We start from the raw sequence: 22,312 nt of genomic DNA on the forward strand, positions 1-22,312 counted from the left end.
TGCGTGAGCTACCGCATCAGCAGTGGGAAGGTGCTGTAGAGCTGCCGGGTTCTGTCTCTATGCGGCATGCTCCGCAACCCATGCGGCATGCTCCGCATACCATACAGCATGCTCCGCATACCATACAGCATGCTCCGCAACCCACCGCAACCCCTCCCACGCACCAGCACTCTGCTTTTGTTGTTGCCAGCTCGCAGACTGACCAGCAGCGGCTTGATGTTGGATCCGCAGCAGCTACGCATGCACCCGTACTGCCGGATTCAGCCGTTCAGCTTTCTGCTATGCCTTTGCCACTTCCTACTCAGCTTTCGGATGATGGAGTATCAGATGACGAAGCTGCACATTTGGATGAACCGCACTCCGACTTTGAAGGGCCCAAGTCTACGCCTCCCTCCTTAGACTTTCGTAAAGTCCTTGCCTTGTTCAGGGACTTGTATCCAGAGCAGTTTGTGTCTGCAACCCCTCGCTCTCCTCCCTCCGAGTTTGCTCTGGGCATGCAGTCTGCTGCTCCTGCCTTCACCAAGCTTGTTCTCGCACGCTCATCCAAGAGAGCTTTGAGGGTTATGGGAGAGTGGTTGCAGTCCAAGAAGCAACTGGGAAAGACTGCTTTCATCTTTCCGCCTACCAAGCTTGCTTCTAAGTCGAGCGTCTGGTATGCCACGGGAGAGGAACCCGGCTTGGGAGTTCCTGCCTCTGCCCAGGGCGACTTCTCAAGTCTGGTTGACTCTCCCCGCAAGTTGGCTATGAGACGATCGAAGATCTGCTGGTCCTTTTCTGATATGGATCATCTGTTGAAGGGAGTCTTTCGTGCCTTCGAGATCTTCAACTTCCTCGATTGGTGTTTGGGAGCTTTAAGCAGAAAGACTTCCCCTTCGGATAAGGACTCGGCCATGCTGATCATGTCTAGCATGGACAAAGCTATTCGGGATGGGTCTGGTGAGCTTGCGGCTTCGTACGTGTCGGGAGTGCTTAAGAAGAGAGAACATCTTTGCTCCTTCTTATCGGCTGGTATCACCCCTTGTCAGAAGTCAGAGTTGTTGTTTGCTCCTCTCTTCAAGTGTCTGTTTCCGGAGGAGCTGATCAAGGGGATGGCTGCCTCTCTTATCCAGAAGGATACCCATGATCTGATGGCATCTTCCGCACGTAAGGCTAAAACCTTACCTTCCGTGCCTAGACCCTTCCGCCCTGCAGCAGTAGACACACCTGCAACTAGGTTCATCCCGCCCTTTCGTGGCAGAACCTCCAGCAGAGGAGGTACCCGTGCCGACAGTCACCGTGGCAAATCCAAGAAGGGTTCCAAGTCCGCAAAAGGCAAGTTCTGACTGCCTTCCTCTCCAGACAGCAGTGGGAGCCAGACTCAAGACCTTCTGGCAAGCTTGGGAGAGCAGAGGTGCAGACGCTCAGTCTGTGAAGTGGCTAAGGGAGGGATACAGAATTCCGTTCTGCCGCAGTCCCCCTCTAGCTACATCTCCCATCAACCTCTCTCCCAACTACAAGGAGAAGGACAAGAGGCTAGCGTTGCAACAAGAGGTGTCGCTCTTGCTACAAAAGGAAGCGGTAGTCATAGTCCGGGACCATCAATCCCCGGGCTTCTACAACCGTCTCTTCCTGGTAGCGAAGAAGACAGGAGGTTGGAGACCGGTGCTGGACGTCAGTGCTCTCAATGCTTTTGTCACCAAGCAGACGTTCACGATGGAGACGACGAAGTCGGTCCTAGCAGCGGTCAGGCAGGAGGACTGGATGGTCTCGTTAGACCTGTAAGACGCGTACTTTCACGTCCCCATCCATCCAGACTCCCAACCTTTCCTAAGGTTCGTCTTTGGAAAGGTTGTGTACCAGTTCCAAGCCCTGTGCTTTGGCCTAAGCACGGCACCTCTTGTGTTTACCAGACTGATGAGGAATATTGCGAAATTCCTTCACTTGGCAGACATCAGAGCCTCCCTCTATTTGGACGACTGGCTTTTAAGAGCTCCAACAAGTCGTCGCTGTCTGGAGAATCTCAGATGGACTATGGATCTGACCAAGGAATTGGGCCTCCTGGTCAATATAGAGAAGTCCCAGCTCGTCCCATCCCAGACCATTGTCTATCTAGGTATGGAGATTCAGAGTCGAGCTTTTCGGGCTTTTCCGTCGGCCCCAAGGATCAATCAAGCCCTAGAATGCATCCAGAGCATGCTGAGAAGGAACCGATGTTCAGTCAGGCAGTGGATGAGTCTAACAGGGACACTTTTATCGCTGGCCCAGTTCATCGAGTTAGGGAGACTCCACCTCCGCCCCCTTCAGTATCATCTAGCTGCTCTCTGGATAAAGGACATGACGCTAGAGGCGGTCTCAGTGCCTGTTTCCGAAGAGATGAGGTCTACTCTAACGTGGTGGAAGAACAGCATTCTTCTCAAGGAAGGTCTACCATTGGCTGTTCAGACCCCCGACCACCGTCTCTTCTCGGACGCATCGGACACGGGCTGGGGTGCGACACTGGACGGACAGGAATGCTCGGGCACATGGAATCAAGAGCAAAGGACACTTCACATCAATTGCAAGGAGTTGTTGGCGGTTCATCTGGCCTTGATAAACTTCAAGTCCCTCCAGCTAAACAAGGTGGTGGAGGTGAACTCCGACAACACCACAGCCTTGGCTTACATCTCCAAGCAGGGAGGGACTCATTCGAGGAAGTTGTTCGAGATCGCAAGGGACCTCCTCATTTGGTCAAAAGATCGAAAGCTTTCGCTGGTAACGAGGTTCATTCAGGGCGATATGAATGTCATGGCAGATCGCCTCAGCCGGAAGGGTCAGGTCATCCCCACAGAGTGGACCCTTCACAAGAATGTTTGCAGCAGACTATGGGCCCTGTGGGGTCAGCCCACCATAGATCTATTCACTACCTCGATGACCAAGAGGCTCCCGATGTATTGTTCTCCGATTCCAGACCCAGCAGCAGTTCACGTGGATGCCTTTCTGCTGGATTGGTCCCATCTCGACCTGTATGCGTTCCCGCCGTTCAAGATTGTCAACAGGGTACTTCAGAAGTTCGCCTCTCACAAAGGGACACGGCTGACGTTGGTTGCTCCCCTCTGGCCCGCGAGAGAATGGTTCACCGAGGTACTGCAATGGCTAGTCGACGTTCCCAGGACTCTTCCTCTACGAGTGGACCTTCTGCGTCAACCTCACGTAAAGAAGGTACACCCAAACCTCCACGCTCTTCGTCTGACTGCCTTCAGACTATCGAAAGACTCTCAAGAGCTAGAGGCTTTTCGAAGGAGGCAGCCAGAGCGATTGCCAGAGCAAGGAGGACATCCACTCTCAGAGTCTATCAGTCTAAATGGGAAGTCTTCCGAAGCTGGTGCAAGGCGAATGCAGTTTCCTCAACCAGTACCACTGTAACCCAGATTGCTGACTTCCTGTTACATCTAAGGAACGTAAGATCCCTATCAGCTCCTACGATCAAGGGTTACAGAAGTATGTTGGCAGCGGTATTCCCCCACAGAGGCTTGGATCTTTCCACCAACAAAGATCTACAGGACCTCCTTAGGTCTTTTGAGACCTCAAAGGAACGTCGGTTGTCCACACCAGGCTGGAATCTAGACGTGGTTTTAAGGTTCCTAATGTCATCAAGATTTGAACCGCTCCAATCAGCCTCTTTTAAGGACCTCACATTAAAAACTCTTTTCCTCGTGTGCTTAGCAACAGCTAAAAGAGTCAGTGAGATCCACGCCTTCAGCAGGAACATAGGTTTTACATCTGAAACGGCTACATGTTCCTTGCAGCTCGGTTTTTTGGCTAAAAACGAGCTTCCTTCCCGTCCTTGGCCTAAGTCGTTCGAGATCCCAAGCCTGTCCAACTTGGTGGGGAACGAACTAGAGAGAGTACTTTGCCCAGTAAGAGCTCTTAGGTACTATTTAAGAAGGTCAAAGCCATTACGAGGACAATCAGAAGCTTTATGGTGTTCTATCAAGAAGCCTACTCTACCGATGTCTAAGAACGCAGTTTCTTACTACATCAGGCTTCTGATTAGAGAGGCACATTCTCATCTGAAGGAAGAAGACCTTGCTTTGCTGAAGGTAAGGACACATGAAGTGAGAGCTGTTGCTACTTCAGTGGCCTTCAAACAGAACCGTTCTCTGCAGAGTGTTATGGATGCAACCTATTGGAGAAGCAAGTCAGTGTTCGCATCATTCTATCTCAAAGATGTCCAGTCTCTTTACAAGAACTGCTACACCCTGGGACCATTCGTAGCAGCGAGTGCAGTAGTAGGTGAGGGCTCAGCCACTACATTCCCATAATCCCATAACCTTTTTAATCTTTCTCTTGAATACTTTTTATTGTTGTTTTTTGGGTTGTACGGAAGGCTAAGAAGCCTTCCGCATCCTGGTTGATTTGGCGGGTGGTCAAATTCTTTCTTGAGAAGCGCCTAGGTTAGAGGTTGTGATGAGGTCCTTTAGTATGGGTTGCAGCCCTTTATAATTCAGCACCTAGGAGTCGTTCAGCATCCTAAGAGGACCGCTAGGCTCAGTAAGGAAGACGTACTTAAAAAAGGCAGAGTAATAGTTCAAGTCGTATTCCTTACCAGGTACTTATTTATTTTATGTTTGTTATTTTGAATAACTGATAAAATGAAATACGGGATACTTAGCTTCTTTTGTTAACATGTATGCTGGTCTCCACCCACCACCCTGGGTGTGAATCAGCTACATGATCATCGGGTAAGATTAATATTGAAAAATGTTATTTTCATTAGTAAAATAAATTTTTGAATATACTTACCCGATGATCATGAATTTAAGAACCCTCCCTTCCTCCCCATAGAGAACCAGTGGACCGAGGAGAAAATTGAGTTCTTGTTGACAAGAAGTACTTGAGTACCTACTCACAGATGGCGCTGTTGTGTACACCCCCACCTGGATAGCGATCGCTGGCGTATCCCGACCGTAGATTTCTGTCGGGCAACGGAGTTGACAGCTACATGATCATCGGGTAAGTATATTCAAAAATTTATTTTTGGGCTCAAGCCATGGCGTCCTGATGGAAGGTTCCTGTTTGGTAGCTTCCTTGGGTATAAGACTACTAAGATATTCCCAGAGAATTTAACCACAGGTTATCACAGAATTCTAACTTCTGGAGCGAGTATCTCAAAGGTTTCCCTTTAAGACATCGTAATACAACAGGGGACACGCATGTCTGAACGTGCCACATAGCTATCTTCACCCCGAACAGAGTTAATGCTTCGGTGTGTAAGGACTGAGAATAGCTGGGAGCCGTTCCACAGCTAATCTCACTCGTGGCTACTACTGATACTCGAGACGTAAACAAACGGACGCCATTGCTCTGATGACGTCACGCCCGTCTTCATCCTTTGTTTAGTAGCTGGCCTACTTAGACGGATTTTCCCTGTGTTATCTTTATCGTTTTGCATCTTCGCTATGTCGTTACCTTCAGCCTCGCCTTCTTCTGGAAAGTTGAGTACAAGGTTCCAGTATTGTTTAATTAAGCTCTGGCCGTAAAGTAAATATTACTTTTCGAAATAATTGATGTTTTGTGGCAGAGCTGTGCCTCTACCGGACCCGCCATTTTATGGCGTCGTTGTTGTTTTGCATGTCTTATTTAGTTAGCCACAACAACGTTTCCGGCATTATATACTAATCGAATACATTAGTTTATTTAGTCTTCATAGCTAGGAACTTTTATATCGTGTTTAGACGCTTTTTATCGGTCATCGATTGACCTCATACCAGTCGGCTACTTTAGCCCCCAGGCCAGGAGCCTACATACAAGTGTTCATGCATGATTTATTAGTGATCCTAGACTAAGTTATGAAGATAGTGGCATTATTATTTTACAATACTTTTGACAGTGATGCAAATGTTTTCGCCTTCAGGGACCATATAGGGGATAGGCTAGTCAGTGATTCTTTCTAGCCTAACCTAATATTAGGACCCCTATATGCTTCCTTCATCCCCTGCCTTGGCATTCCCTCTATTTAGCCTTGATCCCTTTTCTGAGTAAAGGGATTAATTGTCTAATAGAGTATATATCGCCTCTCTGTCCTCCCTAAAGGAATGAACCCCCTTTAGGGCTGCGTCTGAGAGTGAGGTTAGGCTAGCCTACCTCTATGGCTAGGATAGTCTATGACTTTCCTGCGATAGCGATATGTCTTCTTCCCTGCCTAGTTCAGGACCTTTAGCCCTGTTCTAGGTCGGGTTAGGAAGGTTTCTCTGTTCCATGCTGAAACTGTACTCTTGCACCGTTTTAGCCGATCAGCCTGATCTTAGGTTAGGGAGTGTCCTCCCTTCCCTTAGTGGCCGCTCTGGTACAGAAACCCTTCCTGGGAAGACTTCTCTCTTCTCCCTCCCCACCTATCTCTTGTATAGCCTAGCCTATGCTTAGGTTAGTTTATACTCATCTGTCCCCTGTCCTACAACTCCTCCTTAGGGTGGAAGAGTAGGGCTACCCGAGCTTCCTTGTGCAGTCCACTCTGGTACATATACCTTCATAGTGTCCTATAAGGTTAGTTGCTAGTATAGTTCTGCATATGGGAGTCTCCCCCCCCCCTCCTCTTGGGTGTTCCCTAGCCCTCCCTTGGGCTACCTAGCTCCCGGTCCCTAGTGACCCCTGCTCATGGATGTTAGAGCCTGCCTCTATCATGGGTACACCCCCTCAGGGAGGGGGAGGGATGTCTGGAACCCTGACGGTACTTCCTGCATCCCTTCCCCCCTCCCCCTGTCTCTCTATCTATCCGGGTGCCGGTCTCTTGCCGCCTCTACTGTCGGCAATACCTGCCTCCTACTTGGTGACTTCCCTACCCTTGCCGCCAGCCCCCCGTGTACCGAGGGACTGCCGGCTGCCGCCGGCTACTACCGGCGGCTCTCCTACTCCTATCTAATCGTCCGCTTGCCGGTCGATCACCGGAGTGCCGGCATATACTGCCGGCAACCCGATACTGCCTTTACCATCCTTATCCCAGTCACCAACCTGGCATCCTCCGACTGCCGGAGCCGCCGCTTCCTGCCGGCGTGCCGCCGTTGTGCCGGCGGCCGCCATCCTGGTATTTAACTGACTTTTGAAAATTGTCTGTTCTAATGCCAGAATCTATGCTGGAGCGAGCTCCGGCATGCCGGCGGCTTGCCGGATGCCCCGGAGGCGTCAAGAATACTTGCACCCCCTTACTGTAGCTATCATAAGACTAGGATAGCCCTATATCGCAAACAGATAAGCTGCTTCTGCTATTAAGATCAGTACCTAGTACTGCTCTATTAGTGATCATGCTGTCTCTTTGCATTCTTCTAATTCCAGCATGCTATGTGCATCTTAGCACGGCTGGTTGCCAGAAGCAGTTACCCTTTAATGAGGCCTTCTGGCTCTTAACTGGGAACCGAATGAATTCGATCCCAATCTTGTCCTTGGTTTTCCATGGTGTTCCAAAATACTGGGAATTCTAGGAAACTATATCCAATGATCTCGGTCATTTGGATTATCCAAGGACCAAGCTTATGGTAACCAGCCGGGCGAGATGCATGGAGCATGTTCTCCTTTACTGTTTTCATTCTCTATGCATCACACCTTCTTTAAGTTAAAATTAATGATTAATATTAACTTAGTTTAAGAGCCATTCTTATGACTCCCCCATACTCATTTTCTCTTTCTTCCACAGGAGGAGCAGATGAAGTGTGACTTCGCCTTCTGCGCTGTGAAACGCCCGCAGTTTTACGGGCATACGGCTTGCAGGACTCACGCCCCTTGTGCAGACAAGAAAGGGGATGTGAAGTTTTGGAATCCACTGGATTGTACGGTCTGCCAGGCCCACCTAGTTGAGGCCTTCCATAACCCTCCCTCAGCGGAGGTTAGAGACATTTCTCGTGAAAAGCTGCGCAAGTGGGTGCGTGGCTTTCAGAAAAATGCTACTGGACCGTACCTGGCCACCGAAGAACTGAGGTCCCTGTTGTTCCCTAAGGCCTCCCCTGACTCAGTGGTACCAAAAGATGCGATCCCCACTGTCCAAATTACGGTGGAACCTGATGTGGTCATGGCTCAGTCCATGCACGAGTGTCGTTTAGATTCCGAGGATGATGAACAGATCTCAGACGTCTCGGAAGACACGGAGAAGACGCTTATGGCTCAAGGAGCCGAAGAGGACGAAGACAAGGTGGAGTACACCGAGTCGGAGCTTGGAGCTGCTCCCTCGTCCATCCCTCCTCCTACTCCTACACCGACGGAAATGTCCATTCCGTCTACCTCCTCGACTCCGGATCCTTCTTCTTCTACCCAAGAACTGATCCGGCTGATTAGAGCCGTCATGGACGACAGGCTGAAGGAGAACCAGGAGTCCATCAGGTCGATGATTGGATCCAGAGAACCGAAGAAGATTTCGGTCAAGGATCTCCCCGCTTGCTCTCATGCCAACCCGTGGAGGTATGCAGAGCATATGGTTATTGCGACCGGCAGGATCTTTGTTAGTGACAAGATCGGCACGGTCCCGTTGGAAGATGTGGAGTTCTTCCCAAGCTTTGAGGCCTACCCGGACTGTTACGTCCGGCTTCGTTCCGAACCTGCCTCGAAGGAAGAGACCGAACCTAAAGAAGAGATAGTGTTCGATCTCACAAAGGCCCAGGCTATGCTAGCCTCCGCATTTAAGAGTAGGGGCTTTACCTGCTCTAAGCTTCCGGCTTTGAGCAAGAAGCATCCTACGTATGTTGCACCTGACACTGCGGTTCTTCCTTTCTTGGAAAAGGCCTTAGCTGCATGCCTTAAAGCGGCGGAAGAAGGGAAACCCTGCCCTGCACTGGAGGAGTGCAGACCCTTCTCCATCGTGACTCCCCCTGACGCTCGACACTGGAAAGATGTTCAGCATACTTTCGTCGTGGGAAGGCTCGATCCTGACGTCGCCGGACGTCAGTTTAATGAAGACCTCCCTAAGCTCAACGATCACCTCCTTCGCCGGGAACAAGACACGAAGGAGAGGCTTGCGGCATCTCTTTCTCATCAAGTCCAACTGGAAGTGATGGCCTGTGACACTAGAGTACCAGATCACTACATGGTACTCTCCAAATCCCACTTACTGACAGTAATGAAGGACTTGTACCACTTCATAAAGGCTCGAAGAGCCTGTCGTGAATTCGTGTTTGCCGGTGCCACCGTGAAACACGAACCCCGGAGGCTGATTTCCTCCAACATCTGGGGAAAGCACCTGTTTCCTTCTGACCTTGTCAAGGAAATAACTGACAGAGCCGCCACGGAGAATAGGAACCTTCTCCACAAGTGGGGCATGTCCAGAAAAAGGAAACCCTCTCAGGACGATGGACCTCAGCCTAAGAGGAAACCTCAAAAGCCAAAACCCCAGCAACGTCAGCAACGACGTCAGTTTCCGGGACCCGCTACCTCCCAAGTGGTTGCCCAACCACAACAGACCTTTCAATTGGTCCCCCAACCGGTGTTGTCACAGTCACCGGTCTTCACCCCTGCCTTTGAGCAACCATCCACTACCTTTCATGCCAAAGGTAGAGGCTCGTTCAGGGGTGCAAGCAGAGACGCATCTCGCCGTCCCTCCAGAGGTAGAGGAGGAAAGGGAGCTAGCGGCCGAGGCAACAAGTCCTCGGGACACCAGAAGCAATGAAGTGCTTCCGGTGGGAGGAAGACTCCGCCAATTCCAGGATCGTTGGACCTTCGATCCCTGGGCACACAGCATCATCAAGAACGGTCTAGGCTGGAGTTGGACGCAACCACCCCCAATCTTCCAGCAGTTCTTCCAGCAATCGACCCCCCTTCTGGAAGAATATGTTCTAGACCTCTTGAACAAGAAGGTGATAAGGAAGGTAAAGTCCACCAGGTTCCAAGGGAGACTGTTTTGCGTTCCCAAGAAGGACTCAGACAAACTCAGAGTCATTCTGGACTTATCCCCCCTCAACAAGTTCATAGAGAACAACAAATTCAAGATGCTGACGCTTCAACAAATAAGGACCCTTCTGCCTCAAGGTTCCTACACAGTCTCTATAGACCTGGCGGATGCCTATTGGCACATTCCAATGAACCATCACGCTTCCTCCTACCTAGGATTTCGACTCCAAAGGAAAAGCTACGCCTTCCGGGCCATGCCATTCGGCCTCAATGTGGCCCCTCGGATCTTCACAAAACTGGCGGATGCCATAGTACAACAGCTCCGCCTAAGAAACGTCCAGGTGATGGCCTACCTCGACGATTGGCTAGTCTGGGCTCCATCGCCCGAAAAGTGTGCAAAGTCTTGCAACGAAGTTACCCAGTACCTAGAACACCTGGGATTCAAGATCAACGAGAAGAAATCTCGCCTCTCTCCAGCTCAGAAGTTTCAGTGGTTGGGAATCCACTGGAATCTTCAGTCACACCGCCTTTCCATCCCCCAGAAGAAAAGGAAGGAAATAGCAGGGTCTGTCAAGCGACTACTGAAATCCAAACGCATTTCAAGACGACAGCAGGAACGAGTTCTAGGCTCTCTACAATTCGCCTCAGTGACAAACCCAGTGCTTCGTGCACAGCTAAAGGATGCCGCGGGAGTCTGGAGACGCTCGGCATCCATCGCTCGAAGAGACCTCAAGAGACGGCTTCCAAACAGACTTCGACGCCTCCTAAAGCCGTGGTCGGAAGCAAAGGCCCTGAAAAGGTCCATTCCTCTCCAACACCCTCCTCCATCACTCAACATCCACACGGATGCCTCACTGGAAGGCTGGGGAGGTCACTCCCACCTGAAACAGGCTCAAGGTACCTGGTCTCCACTATTCAAGACGTTCCACATAAACATCTTGGAGGCCATGGCGGTCCTTCTAACTCTGAAGAAGTTATCCCCGCCGCCCTCGATCCACATCCGTCTAACCCTAGACAACTCGGTGGTAGTTCGTTGTCTCAATCGCCAAGGCTCAAGATCGCCCCAGATAAATCAGGTGCTTCTCCCAATCTTCCGTCTGGCGGAGAAGAAGAAGTGGCACCTGTCTGCAGTTCACCTACAAGGATTCCGCAATGTGACAGCGGATGCTCTATCTCGGACAAACCCGATAGAGTCGGAATGGTCTCTAGACGCAAGATCGTTCTCCTTCATCTCTCACCAAGTCCCAGAACTTCAGATAGATCTCTTTGCAACGAGCGACAACAATCAACTTCCTCTGTACGTAGCCCCGTACGAGGACCCCAAAGCAGAAGCGGTGGACGCCATGTCACTGGACTGGAACAGGTGGTCCAAGATATACCTGTTCCCTCCCACCAACCTTCTGTTGAAAGTCCTCTCCAAACTGAGAACCTTCAAAGGGACAGCGGCCCTAGTGGCTCCCAAGTGGCCCCGGAGCAACTGGTACCCCCTGGTCCTGGAGCTGCAGCCCAAGCTGATCCCTCTCCCGGGCCCAGTTCTCTCTCAACAAGTACAGAAGTCGACTGTCTTCGCTTCATCATCGAAAATCAAGGACCTTCATCTCATGATTTTCTCTCCCTTGCCGCAAAGAAGAGGTTTGGGATCTCGAAGAAAAGTCTAGACTTCCTAGAGGAATACAAGACCGAATCCACGAGACGGCAATATGAATCATCCTGGAGGAAATGGGTCTCCTTTGTCAAGGCAAAAAATCCTAAAGAAATCACCATTGATTTCTGTATGTCCTTCTTCATTCACCTTCATGGACAAGGATTAGCAGCCAATACGATTTCAACCTGCAAATCGGCCTTGGCTAGACCAATTCTATATGCTTTCCAAATTGATCTGTCCAACGACATCTTTAACAAATTACCAAAAGCATGTGCTCGCCTACGTCCAGCACCCCCTCCGAAACCGATCTCCTGGTCACTAGACAAGGTACTCCATTTCGCCTCCAACTTGGACAACGATTCATGCCCCCTCAAGGATCTGACTCAGAAAGTTATATTCTTATTTGCTCTCGCTTCGGGAGCTCGAGTCAGCGAAATAGTGGCATTATCAAGAGAAGAGGGACACATCCTGTTTACCGATTCAGGAGAAGTGACCCTCTCCCCTAATCCGACGTTTCTCGCTAAAAACGAATTACCCACCAAAAGATGGGGCCCTTGGAGAATATGCCCCCTGAAGGAGGATGTCTCTCTATGTCCAGTAGAGAGTCTCAAGGTCTATCTTCGCAGAACTTCGAACTTTGGTGGAGGCCAACTCTTCAAAGGAGAAACATCGGGCAGCGACTTGTCACTGAAACAATTAAGAGCGAAAATCACCTACTTCATTCGCAGAGCGGATCCGAACAGTACACCCGCTGGTCATGATCCTAGAAAAGTGGCATCTTCTCTGAACTTCTTTCAGAGCATGGACTTTGAAAGCCTTAAGAACTTTACGGGCTGGAAGTCCTCGCGAGTTTTCTTTAAACATTATGCGAAACAAGTGCACGAAGTCAAACATTTTGTGGTAGCCGCAGGTAGTGTTATGAAACCTGCACCTAACTCTGCGTAGAACAGTGAGTTACTTGGGACTCTAACTCTTCGGGTGCCTATGTTGACCCTCGAGCGATTCATAGTGATGTCTAAAAACACTTAGTGCTTTTATAACTGTTCTTATCCCAGGTGAAATGTCATAGTGTCACACAAGTGCCGCATGCCTTGAGCATGATGTGTTGTTTAAAGACTTGCGTTCCTCGAGAACGAGTACCTACTAATCCTGAAATTCCTTTTCAGATTCAAGAGCAAGCCTTTATTTCTATGTACATTATTATTACTGTAAATGAACTTTACTTTTGCTGTAAATTATTTAATTTCTGCATTGTGAAATAAAATTTCTATTTTATTACTTATGCGTCTCTTTCAGCTCCTACCTACTATGAAATACATACTGTCATAGTTTTATTTATTCCTCCTTTCTTATGGTCATGAAGAATTTAAGATGTCTAATCCTAAATTATATTCACCCTGTCTCAGTAAGGTTCCTACACGAAAACTTACTTCTGATAACCAAGAGATGAACTCTATACACAGTGCCCAACCACCACTGGTCTAATTCAGAATGTTCCTATACAAATATCAAACATTCTGCTTCACCTCTAAGTTCTTCAAGTTCTTCTGTCAGGATGAATAGCCCTTCAATACCACTTTGACGTCGGCATAGCCCATGGGAACTTCCTACCAAAGGGGGGCAGGATACTTCGTTCCTATGGTTCTTTACCTAAGATTACTTTGCTGTTTTGTCAATGCCTAGGCACTTAACACTGGGGGAAAATCTACCACGATACATTGATTCTCTGGTACTCTTCCATCAGGACGCCATGGCTTGAGCCCAAAAAACGGATTTTGAGCGAAGCGAAAAATCTATTTTTGGGTGAGATAGCCATGGCGTCCTGATGGACCCTCCCTACTACTTCGTCCAGTTTTGTTCCCACCCTACACAATTGTATCATGGTGATGGGCAGCAACTGGCTTCAGGATGAAGACGGGCGTGACGTCATCAGAGCAATGGCGTCCGTTTGTTTACGTCTCGAGTATCAGTAGTAGCCACGAGTGAGATTAGCTGTGGAACGGCTCCCAGCTATTCTCAGTCCTTACACACCGAAGCATTAACTCTGTTCGGGGTGAAGATAGCTATGTGGCACGTTCAGACATGCGTGTCCCCTGTTGTATTACGATGTCTTAAAGGGAAACCTTTGAGATACTCGCTCCAGAAGTTAGAATTCTGTGATAACCTGTGGTTAAATTCTCTGGGAATATCTTAGTAGTCTTATACCCAAGGAAGCTACCAAACAGGAACCTTCCATCAGGACGCCATGGCTATCTCACCCAAAAATAGATTTTTCGCTTCGCTCAAAATCCGTTTTTACTAATGAAAATAACATTTTTCCTAGCAATACAAACCTGGAGCTCTTTACTGTGGAGTATTATTTCTGCGAAGCTAAAACCAGCCAATAAGCTTTCTTGTCAGGGTGTAACTACCTACCGCTAGTTAGTGGGGGGGGGGGGGGGGGGTAGGTTAACACTCCCGCTGACAGCAGCACTAGCGACTAACCGTCACTCTAGTAATTGCAGCAGGACTTCCAGAAGGTTGGTGCTGGCAGGTCAATAGGTGTAAAGAGCTCCAGGTTTGTATTGCTAGGAAAAATGCAAATTACTTCCAAATTTGTCACGTGTTCCTGAGCAAAATACAATCCTGGCCTCTGTATGGTGATACCTTGAGGGATTCTCCACCACACTATCCTCGTAGGATAATGGCCTAGACAATCATTGCTGGAGTATAAGGAATCAATGTTGGAACATACATCACAGCTATTCGGACCGTACCCTCTACTAATGTATATTTCTTCCCACTTCCCCCTGACAGGAGGATGGGGACATAACACATATATACATGTAAATGCAGTTGTCCAAAGAGCATGCTACTCACCCACAGAAGAACGAGGTTAGCTGTGCAGAGTCCCCAGAATGTGGCACCCAAAGAGAGGGTAAGATGAAGTAGGAAGTGGGCAGTCACTGCCACATTCATCCTAGACTTACTCCACAGGTAACCTCTGCCCTCGAACCTCTGATATTTGTCCCACAAGGAAACTGAGGTGTTTACATCATGTTATGAGCATCCACCACAAGACCTATTGAGAATGTGTCTAGGCTCCTGTGGGTTATGTCTTGCAGGTAGAGGGAGGCAAACGTTGTTTGATATTTCCACTTGCCTGCTTGCAGTACCTGCTGAACCAAAAAATTCTTTTGGAAAGCCAGGGAAGTATTTACTCCTCTGACATCATGGGCACGGGGACATCTACCTGACATTGATGTGCATGAGGCCTGTGCCCTTTCTATTATTCGCCTGATCCAAGAGGAGATCGAGTTCTTCGTGATTCTCCTCTTGGTCTTCCCCGTGCTGATGAACAGCTTGTTCATCTGGGGTCAAGGTCTTCTCATTCTTACGAGATATAATCTTTTCGTCCTTACGGGACATAGTAACAGTTGATCAGTATTGTCAGTTACCGATCGGAGACTCCCAATCTGAAAGGGCCCAAATCTAGGATTCACTAAGGACACATTTTGAGACTTTACAATAAACTCAGGGACGAAACGGAGTGTGATTTGTCTCCCCTCCCCCTGAATGGGCAATGTAGTATGAAAGACCATGTAACTCGCTGACTTTACCTGCAGATGTCAGGGCCAAAAGAAAACCGTCTTTAAGGTCAAGTCCTTATCCAAGGCTTGACGTGAAGGCTCATAAGGGGCTCCTTACCGTGAATGTAACATCCTGACAACGTTCCAAGGAGGTGGTCTAACTTCCGACTAAGGGCAGGAACGCTCAAAGTTCCATATGAGGAGTGATAATTCCATCGAGGAGGAAATGTCAACTCGATTCAGTTCGAAGACAATGTTCAAGGCTGAACAAAACCCATTCACCACCGACACTGAGTGGAGTTTTTCTTTCCTGAGGTACTGTAAGGTACAGTCAAAACTCCACTACTGCTGGAAAACAGGCAGTGGAGTTTGCGGTTAAAATGGTTTGGTGGGAGAGAGATTATGTCTTTACTGTACCGAGTCGAAATAAAAAGTGACGGTTAATCGCTAGTGCTGGTGTGAGCAGGAGGACAGTGGGTAGTTTCACCTTAACAAAAAAGCTTATCGGCTGGTTTCAGCTTCGCCAAAATAATACTCCATAGTAAAGAGCTGAAGGTTTGTATTTTGCACAGGAACAATTTAGTTTTAAACGGTGGATAGCGAGTATATGTTTGGAGTCCAACTCGAACACCTGAGTGATTGCGAGTTTAATTGGGGTTAGGATTGGTAACCTTTTAAATTAGTCACAAGTGGTTAATAATTTTAATAATCTAGTTTGTTGCTTTGCCATCTCTTTCATTCACTATCCCACTTCCATCATATTTTGTGAATAAGCAATATGAACATTAGGGGAGTTTTATAAAAATAATAACCAAATTTTAATAATATAATTTATTATTCCTATACTCATCTGATATTCATATACATAACCCCTCTTTTCCACTGATCAGTGACGTAAAGGGACTAATGATTGGGTTTTTTACTTTGAGACTGAGGTAGAAGTTAATACGTTGCATCATCGACTATTTAGTGGCCATCAACCTCCGAATGGCATGGTGGTTCCCAGAGGGGAAGGCATGTTTTCATTTTGGGGTAGTTGTCAACAAAGCTTCGAGAAAAACCAATATGAACATCATGCAAGTATAAGAATAATAAATCTCATCAAAATTTGGAAATTTTATATAATGGAAAAATTAAAAATGTCTGTGATTAGAAAAGCACATAAGACCAGGGGAAAAGAACAATTTCTTATTTCTTCAGGAGGAGTATTCTGAAAGCTTGAGTGCTGTACGCATAATCCTAATATAGAATACAGTAATGAAGTTTTGAACGAAAATAATGTGGAGATCATGCAATAATTAATAAGATCGATACAAAATAAATCACAAATAACAGCTCTATATTAGAAAATATAAAGCAACGATGAACATGGTAAAAGTGCAAATTATCCTCTCTTAAATGATAATGAAAAAAGTAGCAAACTAACTTGACAACTATAGCTTCAGGATCCTCAATAGCTGGGTTGATATAGCATGGAGGTAGCTCTTGAAACTCAATAATTTGTCGTGACTGTTGTTTGGTACCATGTGGATTCTTGACAAGGCGACTTTTCACTTGAAGATTATCAGCATTATCCGTGGGCCCAAGTTCAATCACCTCTTCATCTAATAGTTCACATTTTATGGGTAAATCTGAAAAAGGGGGTTCTTGTTGATTATAAAATCACACAACAGATTTACTACTACCAGCTTGATTTAAAAATACTGTAAGTTACTATATACTAATCCTAGATCTTAATATGAATTTCCATTCATACTGTTGATGAGATCATAGTTAAGGTGAATATTTCAAATTTACAGTATACGATTCACAGAAAAAATTTACAGGCGATTTTTCTTTGGAAAAAGTAATTACAAAGTCTCGTGGACTTCTGTTCTTTACAACATATATCAAAATATAAATTATATAAGGGGCTTTTGTTATGGAATCAGGACTATCACATTAAATATAAATTTTTTCATAAATTTGAACAGTATTGTACGGAAAAATTTCCACTGAATGGCGAATACTTATAAAAATTGGACCACTGCATAAAGTGAATATTTCCAGGATGATCTTTTTCAATGTGATATTTCTAATAGCTTTGAAAATCTAGATTTTTCTCAAATGAGACAGGAATAGAGTAGAAAAAAAAATGAAAATTTAAAGTAATTTGTATTTTTCCTAACGATACACACTTTGAGCTCTTTATTATGGAATATAATTTAAGCTGACGGTACTCTAAGAGGCATTACGAGAATGTTTCCCAAGTTTAAGTAGGGTGCCTAGGAAAGGCATAGCATGACGGAACGAGCCGTCGTGCCCTTCTCCATGCTCTGCCGTCCCCCTAGATGGCGAGGGGTGAGCAGGCACTAGATCACGCACCTGTGTCAGCACGCACTGGTAAAATAGGATTTACATGTACCTACTGTCTTACCTACTGTGCGCAGGGTACTTGGGAGTGTTCTAACAAAGTAGCGATCAACTGTGGAGCTTGAGAAAATTAAGTTTTGCGTACTGGTGAGTAAGGTAAAGTATTGCAAACTCAGCTATGGTGGGCATAGCACGCAGACCCTCGTCAGGCAGAGGAGCTCACCTGCCCACCTTATTAGGCAGTTGGGTACACGACAATGCGCAAGACTTGTCCACAAGACTAGGAGTTGTGTCTCTCTGAACAAGCATACTCTGGAGAATAATACTCCTGTTGCTTCCCCTTGAGAAGCAGTGCCAAATTAAGTTGTAAGGGTCTCTCTCCACTGACGTGGTGCATCAGCTCTGGCCTTCCTTGGGGGCTCTCGGGTTCCCCGTGCGAGGAACGGCAGCTTAAAGTCCTTTGGTTGGGGGACACAGTGGGAGCGCATCGCTGCCTCCCCAGTGGTTGATTTTGATCCTTATCCTTAAGACACTGTAGGTCTTGCACCGAAAGTCTCTAGTGTCTCTGGCTGATGCGACCTAAGTATCTTCTTCTGCGGATGAACACGAGCTGATGTGGACAAGTACCCCTCTGGATTACCCGCCGGGGGATCCCTTCAAGGTGAACCTATCAAAGCAGCAATGCCTTCTAAGGGCGTAACTGTTTTCTCCAGCAAGAGGAGCCACGTCCACGATGAGATGGGGAGACTGCTACTTGTCTGGATAAAGGACGAAGAAATGGCTGGAGACACTATCACCGAAGCGATAATCTGCCAGAAAGTCGGCGCCATTTTCGGTGATCTTGTGCATGTTCTGGCCAAAGCCGACGCAGGAGAAGGAACATCGAAGCAGGAACCCCCAAAGTTCATGGCTTCTTGTGTGGTTTAAAAAATTGAAGAGATGCTCAGGCATTCATTCGGTGGTGCGCCATGGGAAGGCTAGAAGCTTGGACATGAAAGCGGCCGAAGCCTTTGTTAAGACGTTCGAGTTGACTGTCCGGGAAGGCTACAGTCTCTAGAAGTCTTTAATTGCGATGAGACTGGGCTTTTTTTTGGAAAAAAATGCCTCGTTGAACATACATCACAGCAGAAGAAAAGAGGCTACCCGGGCATAAGGCTATGGAGGACAGGCTTATCCTTGCACTCTGTGCAAAGGCCAGTGGGGATTGCAAGGTGAAACCCCTGCTGGTATACAACTCCGATACTTCTCAGGCCTTCAAGACCCACAAAGTCACTAAGGAAAATCTTCACTTGTTGTGGAGGGCTAATGGAAAAGCCTGGGTAACAAGACAATTGTTCACCGAATGGGTAAATATTTGTTTCGGCCCAATTGTGAAAAAGTATTTGGAAGAGAAGCGCCTCCCTATGAAATGCCTGCTGTTGCTGGACAATGCCCCTGCTCACCCTCCTGCCCTCAAGAAAGATATCTAGCATAGTATTCCTTCATCAAGGTTCTCTTTCTTCCACTGAACACCACCTCTCTCCTCCACCCCATGGACCAGCAAGTGATTTCAAATTTTAAGAAGCTTTATATGAAATATCTCTTCAAGAGATGTTTTGAAATAATTGAGAGCACAAACCTCACCCAGCATCAATTTTGGAAGGAGCATTTTGATATTGTCATATGCCTCAAAATCAATGATCAAGCTTGGCAGGAGGTTTCGAGGTGCACCTTGAACTCTGCGTGGAAGAAGCTGTGGTCTGATGCCGTCTCCGCACGAGATTTCAAGGGCGTCCACGCAGACTAAGCTGAAGCCAGATTCGAAAATGTTGACAATCCTGAACCTGTTGTTCAATCTGAAGTTGTTGAGACCGTTACACTCGGGACATCTGTGAGTCTGGAATTTGATGAGGCCGATATTGATGAGCTTATCGAGGAGCACCAAGAGGAACTTACAACGGATGACCTGAAAGAGTTGGAGGCCACGGGACTGGACATCGTTCAAGAAGAGTACAGCGGGGGTGAGGAGGATGACCCACTGACAACGGCAGAAATATATGAGGGTCTAGATGGGTACTTTAAAATGGTGGCTCTCATAGAAAAGAAACACCTAGAAAAAATTTTCACAGGTCATGCGCTTGAGTACTGTAATGACGTTTGCTTGAGTTACTTCAGGAAAATTTTAAGAAGCAGGCAGAAACAAGCTTCTTCCGACATTATTTTAAAAAGAGGCTTTTGGTAGAAGCAGACAAAGCGCCTGATAAAAAATGAAAGAAAAGTGGCAGTGATGAAGAAAATTAGTGTAACTAAATTTAGAAAATACAAAATGTAAAGTAAAAGAAAAAAAAATAGAAAAAGGCAATAAAAAAAAAAAAATTATTTTAAGTTTATCGTAAAGTTACGTTTTAAATTTCCTGCCATTTGTGAATGTGTTTCCTAAAGTCAAGTGTTAATGTTTTGTGTCATTTATAAATCTGTTTTGTAAAATTAAGTATTTACTTTTTCTGCCACTTGTGAACGTTTTCTGCTGTTTGTCATCCTCCGGCACTTCGCTCTTGGACATCGCCTTACTCCAAAGGCAGGGTTCCCAATTTATGTTACTGTATTTTTACAGTTTCCTCTAATAATACATTTCTTTTACAGGTTACCAACGGTTAATTCCCTTATTGAATGATCCAAACACAGTACTTGTCATACATTTAGTACTGTTTAGTGGTGTGTGTATCTTTTTTATAATCACTTAATGTGGTTTTTTTTGTAGGGTCTGGAACGAATTAGGCTATTTATATGTACAAGGCAACTCACAAGAACAAAACATCATGCAACAAAAGCCATTACAGAACCAATTAATTTTGTGCTGCGAGGCATTATGGTACCTCGTTTAGGGAGCTTCCATGCAGGAATAGATAATAAACGTACAAAGCAAGGTTTTCATTATAATGCTATTTTGATTTTTCTAAGAAAAGCAAAAATTTATGCCAAATCTTTGGGAGCTTATAACTCAAAAACACACTTATTCGCATGTCGGTAATCGTTTTTCGGTTATTTATTGTTCAATTTTTGAGAGAAAGATATTGGAAAAAGGAATAAAAAATTCCATAATTTTGTGTGACAGCATTTTGATTTTCCTTTTTGTTTTTTCTTGAGATTTTTTTTGCATCTACACGAAGAAAATTGAAAAAAATCATACAAAGAAAAAAGAAAATGACAAATTCGGAGATAATTTGTATTTTTCCTAACCATTCAAACCTTAGCTATTTACATGGGGTATTACTTTCGGCGTAGCTGAAATGACGAGCCATTAGAATTTTAACGAGGGTTAATTACCCCCGCGCTAGTTAGCAAGGGGTTAGGGGAGTGGTAGCTTGCTACCCCCCCCCCCCCCCTCACACACCGGTGAACTGCTTCACTTCACTTAGAGGTAGGACTTGCCTTGGGGGACAGGGCCTGCGGGCAAATATGTGTATGGTTGGGAAAAATACAAATTATCTCCGAATTTGTCATTTACAGTATTCCGTAACCGAAATACAAACCACGCTATTTACGTGGGGTGACTTACCCCTTAGGTAGGGTGGAAAGGCCCCAGCCTTACTGGCTTTGGCTTTACCCGGGGACTCAGAATCCGAGTGAGCAGCACTTGAGAAAAAGTCCCTGCACCTCGCAAGTTCCTTGCTCCACAAGGAACGTGCGGCCTACATAAGCGTGTGTGTGGAGGATTGAAGTGTGACTTGTCCTAGGAAGTTGACCTGAAGTCCTTTAGATGGAATTCTAGGCTAGGACGCTCCCAATACCACCTCGTCAGGGTATGGGGGACGCGACAGTATTATCTTAATACTAGGAACAAAAGGAAGCATGGTTTACCTGCAGAGGTTTGATGTCAGCTATGCAGAGAACCCAGGATGCTGCTTTCCCCAAGAGAGGGGAGGATGAAGAAAGAAGTAAGGGCCAGACATACTCTTTCATTCATGAAGTCTAAAACTGGGTAACAATGCCCTCAACCTTCTGCTACTTGTCCATTAAGGAGCCTGAGGTTAGACCAGCTGTTGTGCAGCCACCACAGGGCCGATAGAGAATGTATCAAGGCTCCTGTGGGTCACGTCCTGCAGGTAGTGGGCTGTGAAGGTCGTTTGACGCTTCCAGACCCCAACTTGTAGCACCTGCGTCACCGAGAAGTTTCTCTTAAAAGCCAGAGACGATGCAATCCCTCTGACATCGTGTGCTCTGGGACGACGTGACGGAGGAGGATCTGGATTCAAGGCATGGTGGATGACCCTTCGAATCCAAGCTGAGATGGTATTCTTGGTGATCCTCCTCTTCGTCCTTCCCGTACTCACAAACAGGGCTTGCACGCAGGGACGGACTGCAGCCGTTCTCTTCAGATAACGCCTCAGACTTCTCACTGGACATAGTAGCAGATGGTCTGGGTCACTTGTTACAGAACGGAGACTCGAAACCCTGAAGGAGTCGAACCGTGGGTCCGGCACTCCAGGGTTCTGAGTCTTAGCTACAAACTCAGGGACGAACCTGAACGTTACCTCCCCCCATCCCCTTGAATGGGCGACGTCGTATGAGAGACCATGAAGTTCACTGACCCGCTTGGCTGATGCCAAAGCGAGCAGGAACACCGTCTTCCAAGTCAGGTGTTGATCAGAGGCCTGGCATAATGGTTCGAACGGAGGTCTCTTAAGAGCCCTGAAGACGCAAACCACGTTCCATGGCGGAGGTCTCACTTCCGACTGAGGGCAGGTAAGTTCGTAGCTTCGTATGAGTAAAGAAAGTTCCAGCGAGGAAGAAATGTCTTCCTTTCAGCCTGAAGGCTAAGCTTAAGGCTGAGCGATAGCCTTTCACCGCCGAGACTGAAAGGCGCATTTCCTCCCGCAAATACAGGAGAAACTCCGCTATTGCTGGAATAGTGGCATCGAGGGGATAGATACCCCTCCCA

General features: G+C 46.9%; 1 protein-coding gene across 2 annotated transcripts in view; it reads right to left on the reverse strand.

Annotated features, from left to right (window-relative positions):
• Nucleotides 1–22,312, reverse strand: part of LOC137618164 (uncharacterized) — a 77,170-nt gene that overhangs the window by 19,344 nt on the left and 35,514 nt on the right. For both annotated transcript variants that reach the window (XM_068348214.1, XM_068348215.1), the window contains exon 4: nt 16,466–16,670. In XM_068348214.1, the coding sequence (XP_068204315.1) occupies nt 16,466–16,670 (205 nt within the window). The remainder of the gene's footprint in view (nt 1–16,465; nt 16,671–22,312) is intronic.

This window comes from Palaemon carinicauda, chromosome 24, assembly GCF_036898095.1.
Source record: "Palaemon carinicauda isolate YSFRI2023 chromosome 24, ASM3689809v2, whole genome shotgun sequence".
NCBI classification, from domain to species: Eukaryota; Metazoa; Arthropoda; class Malacostraca; order Decapoda; family Palaemonidae; genus Palaemon; species Palaemon carinicauda.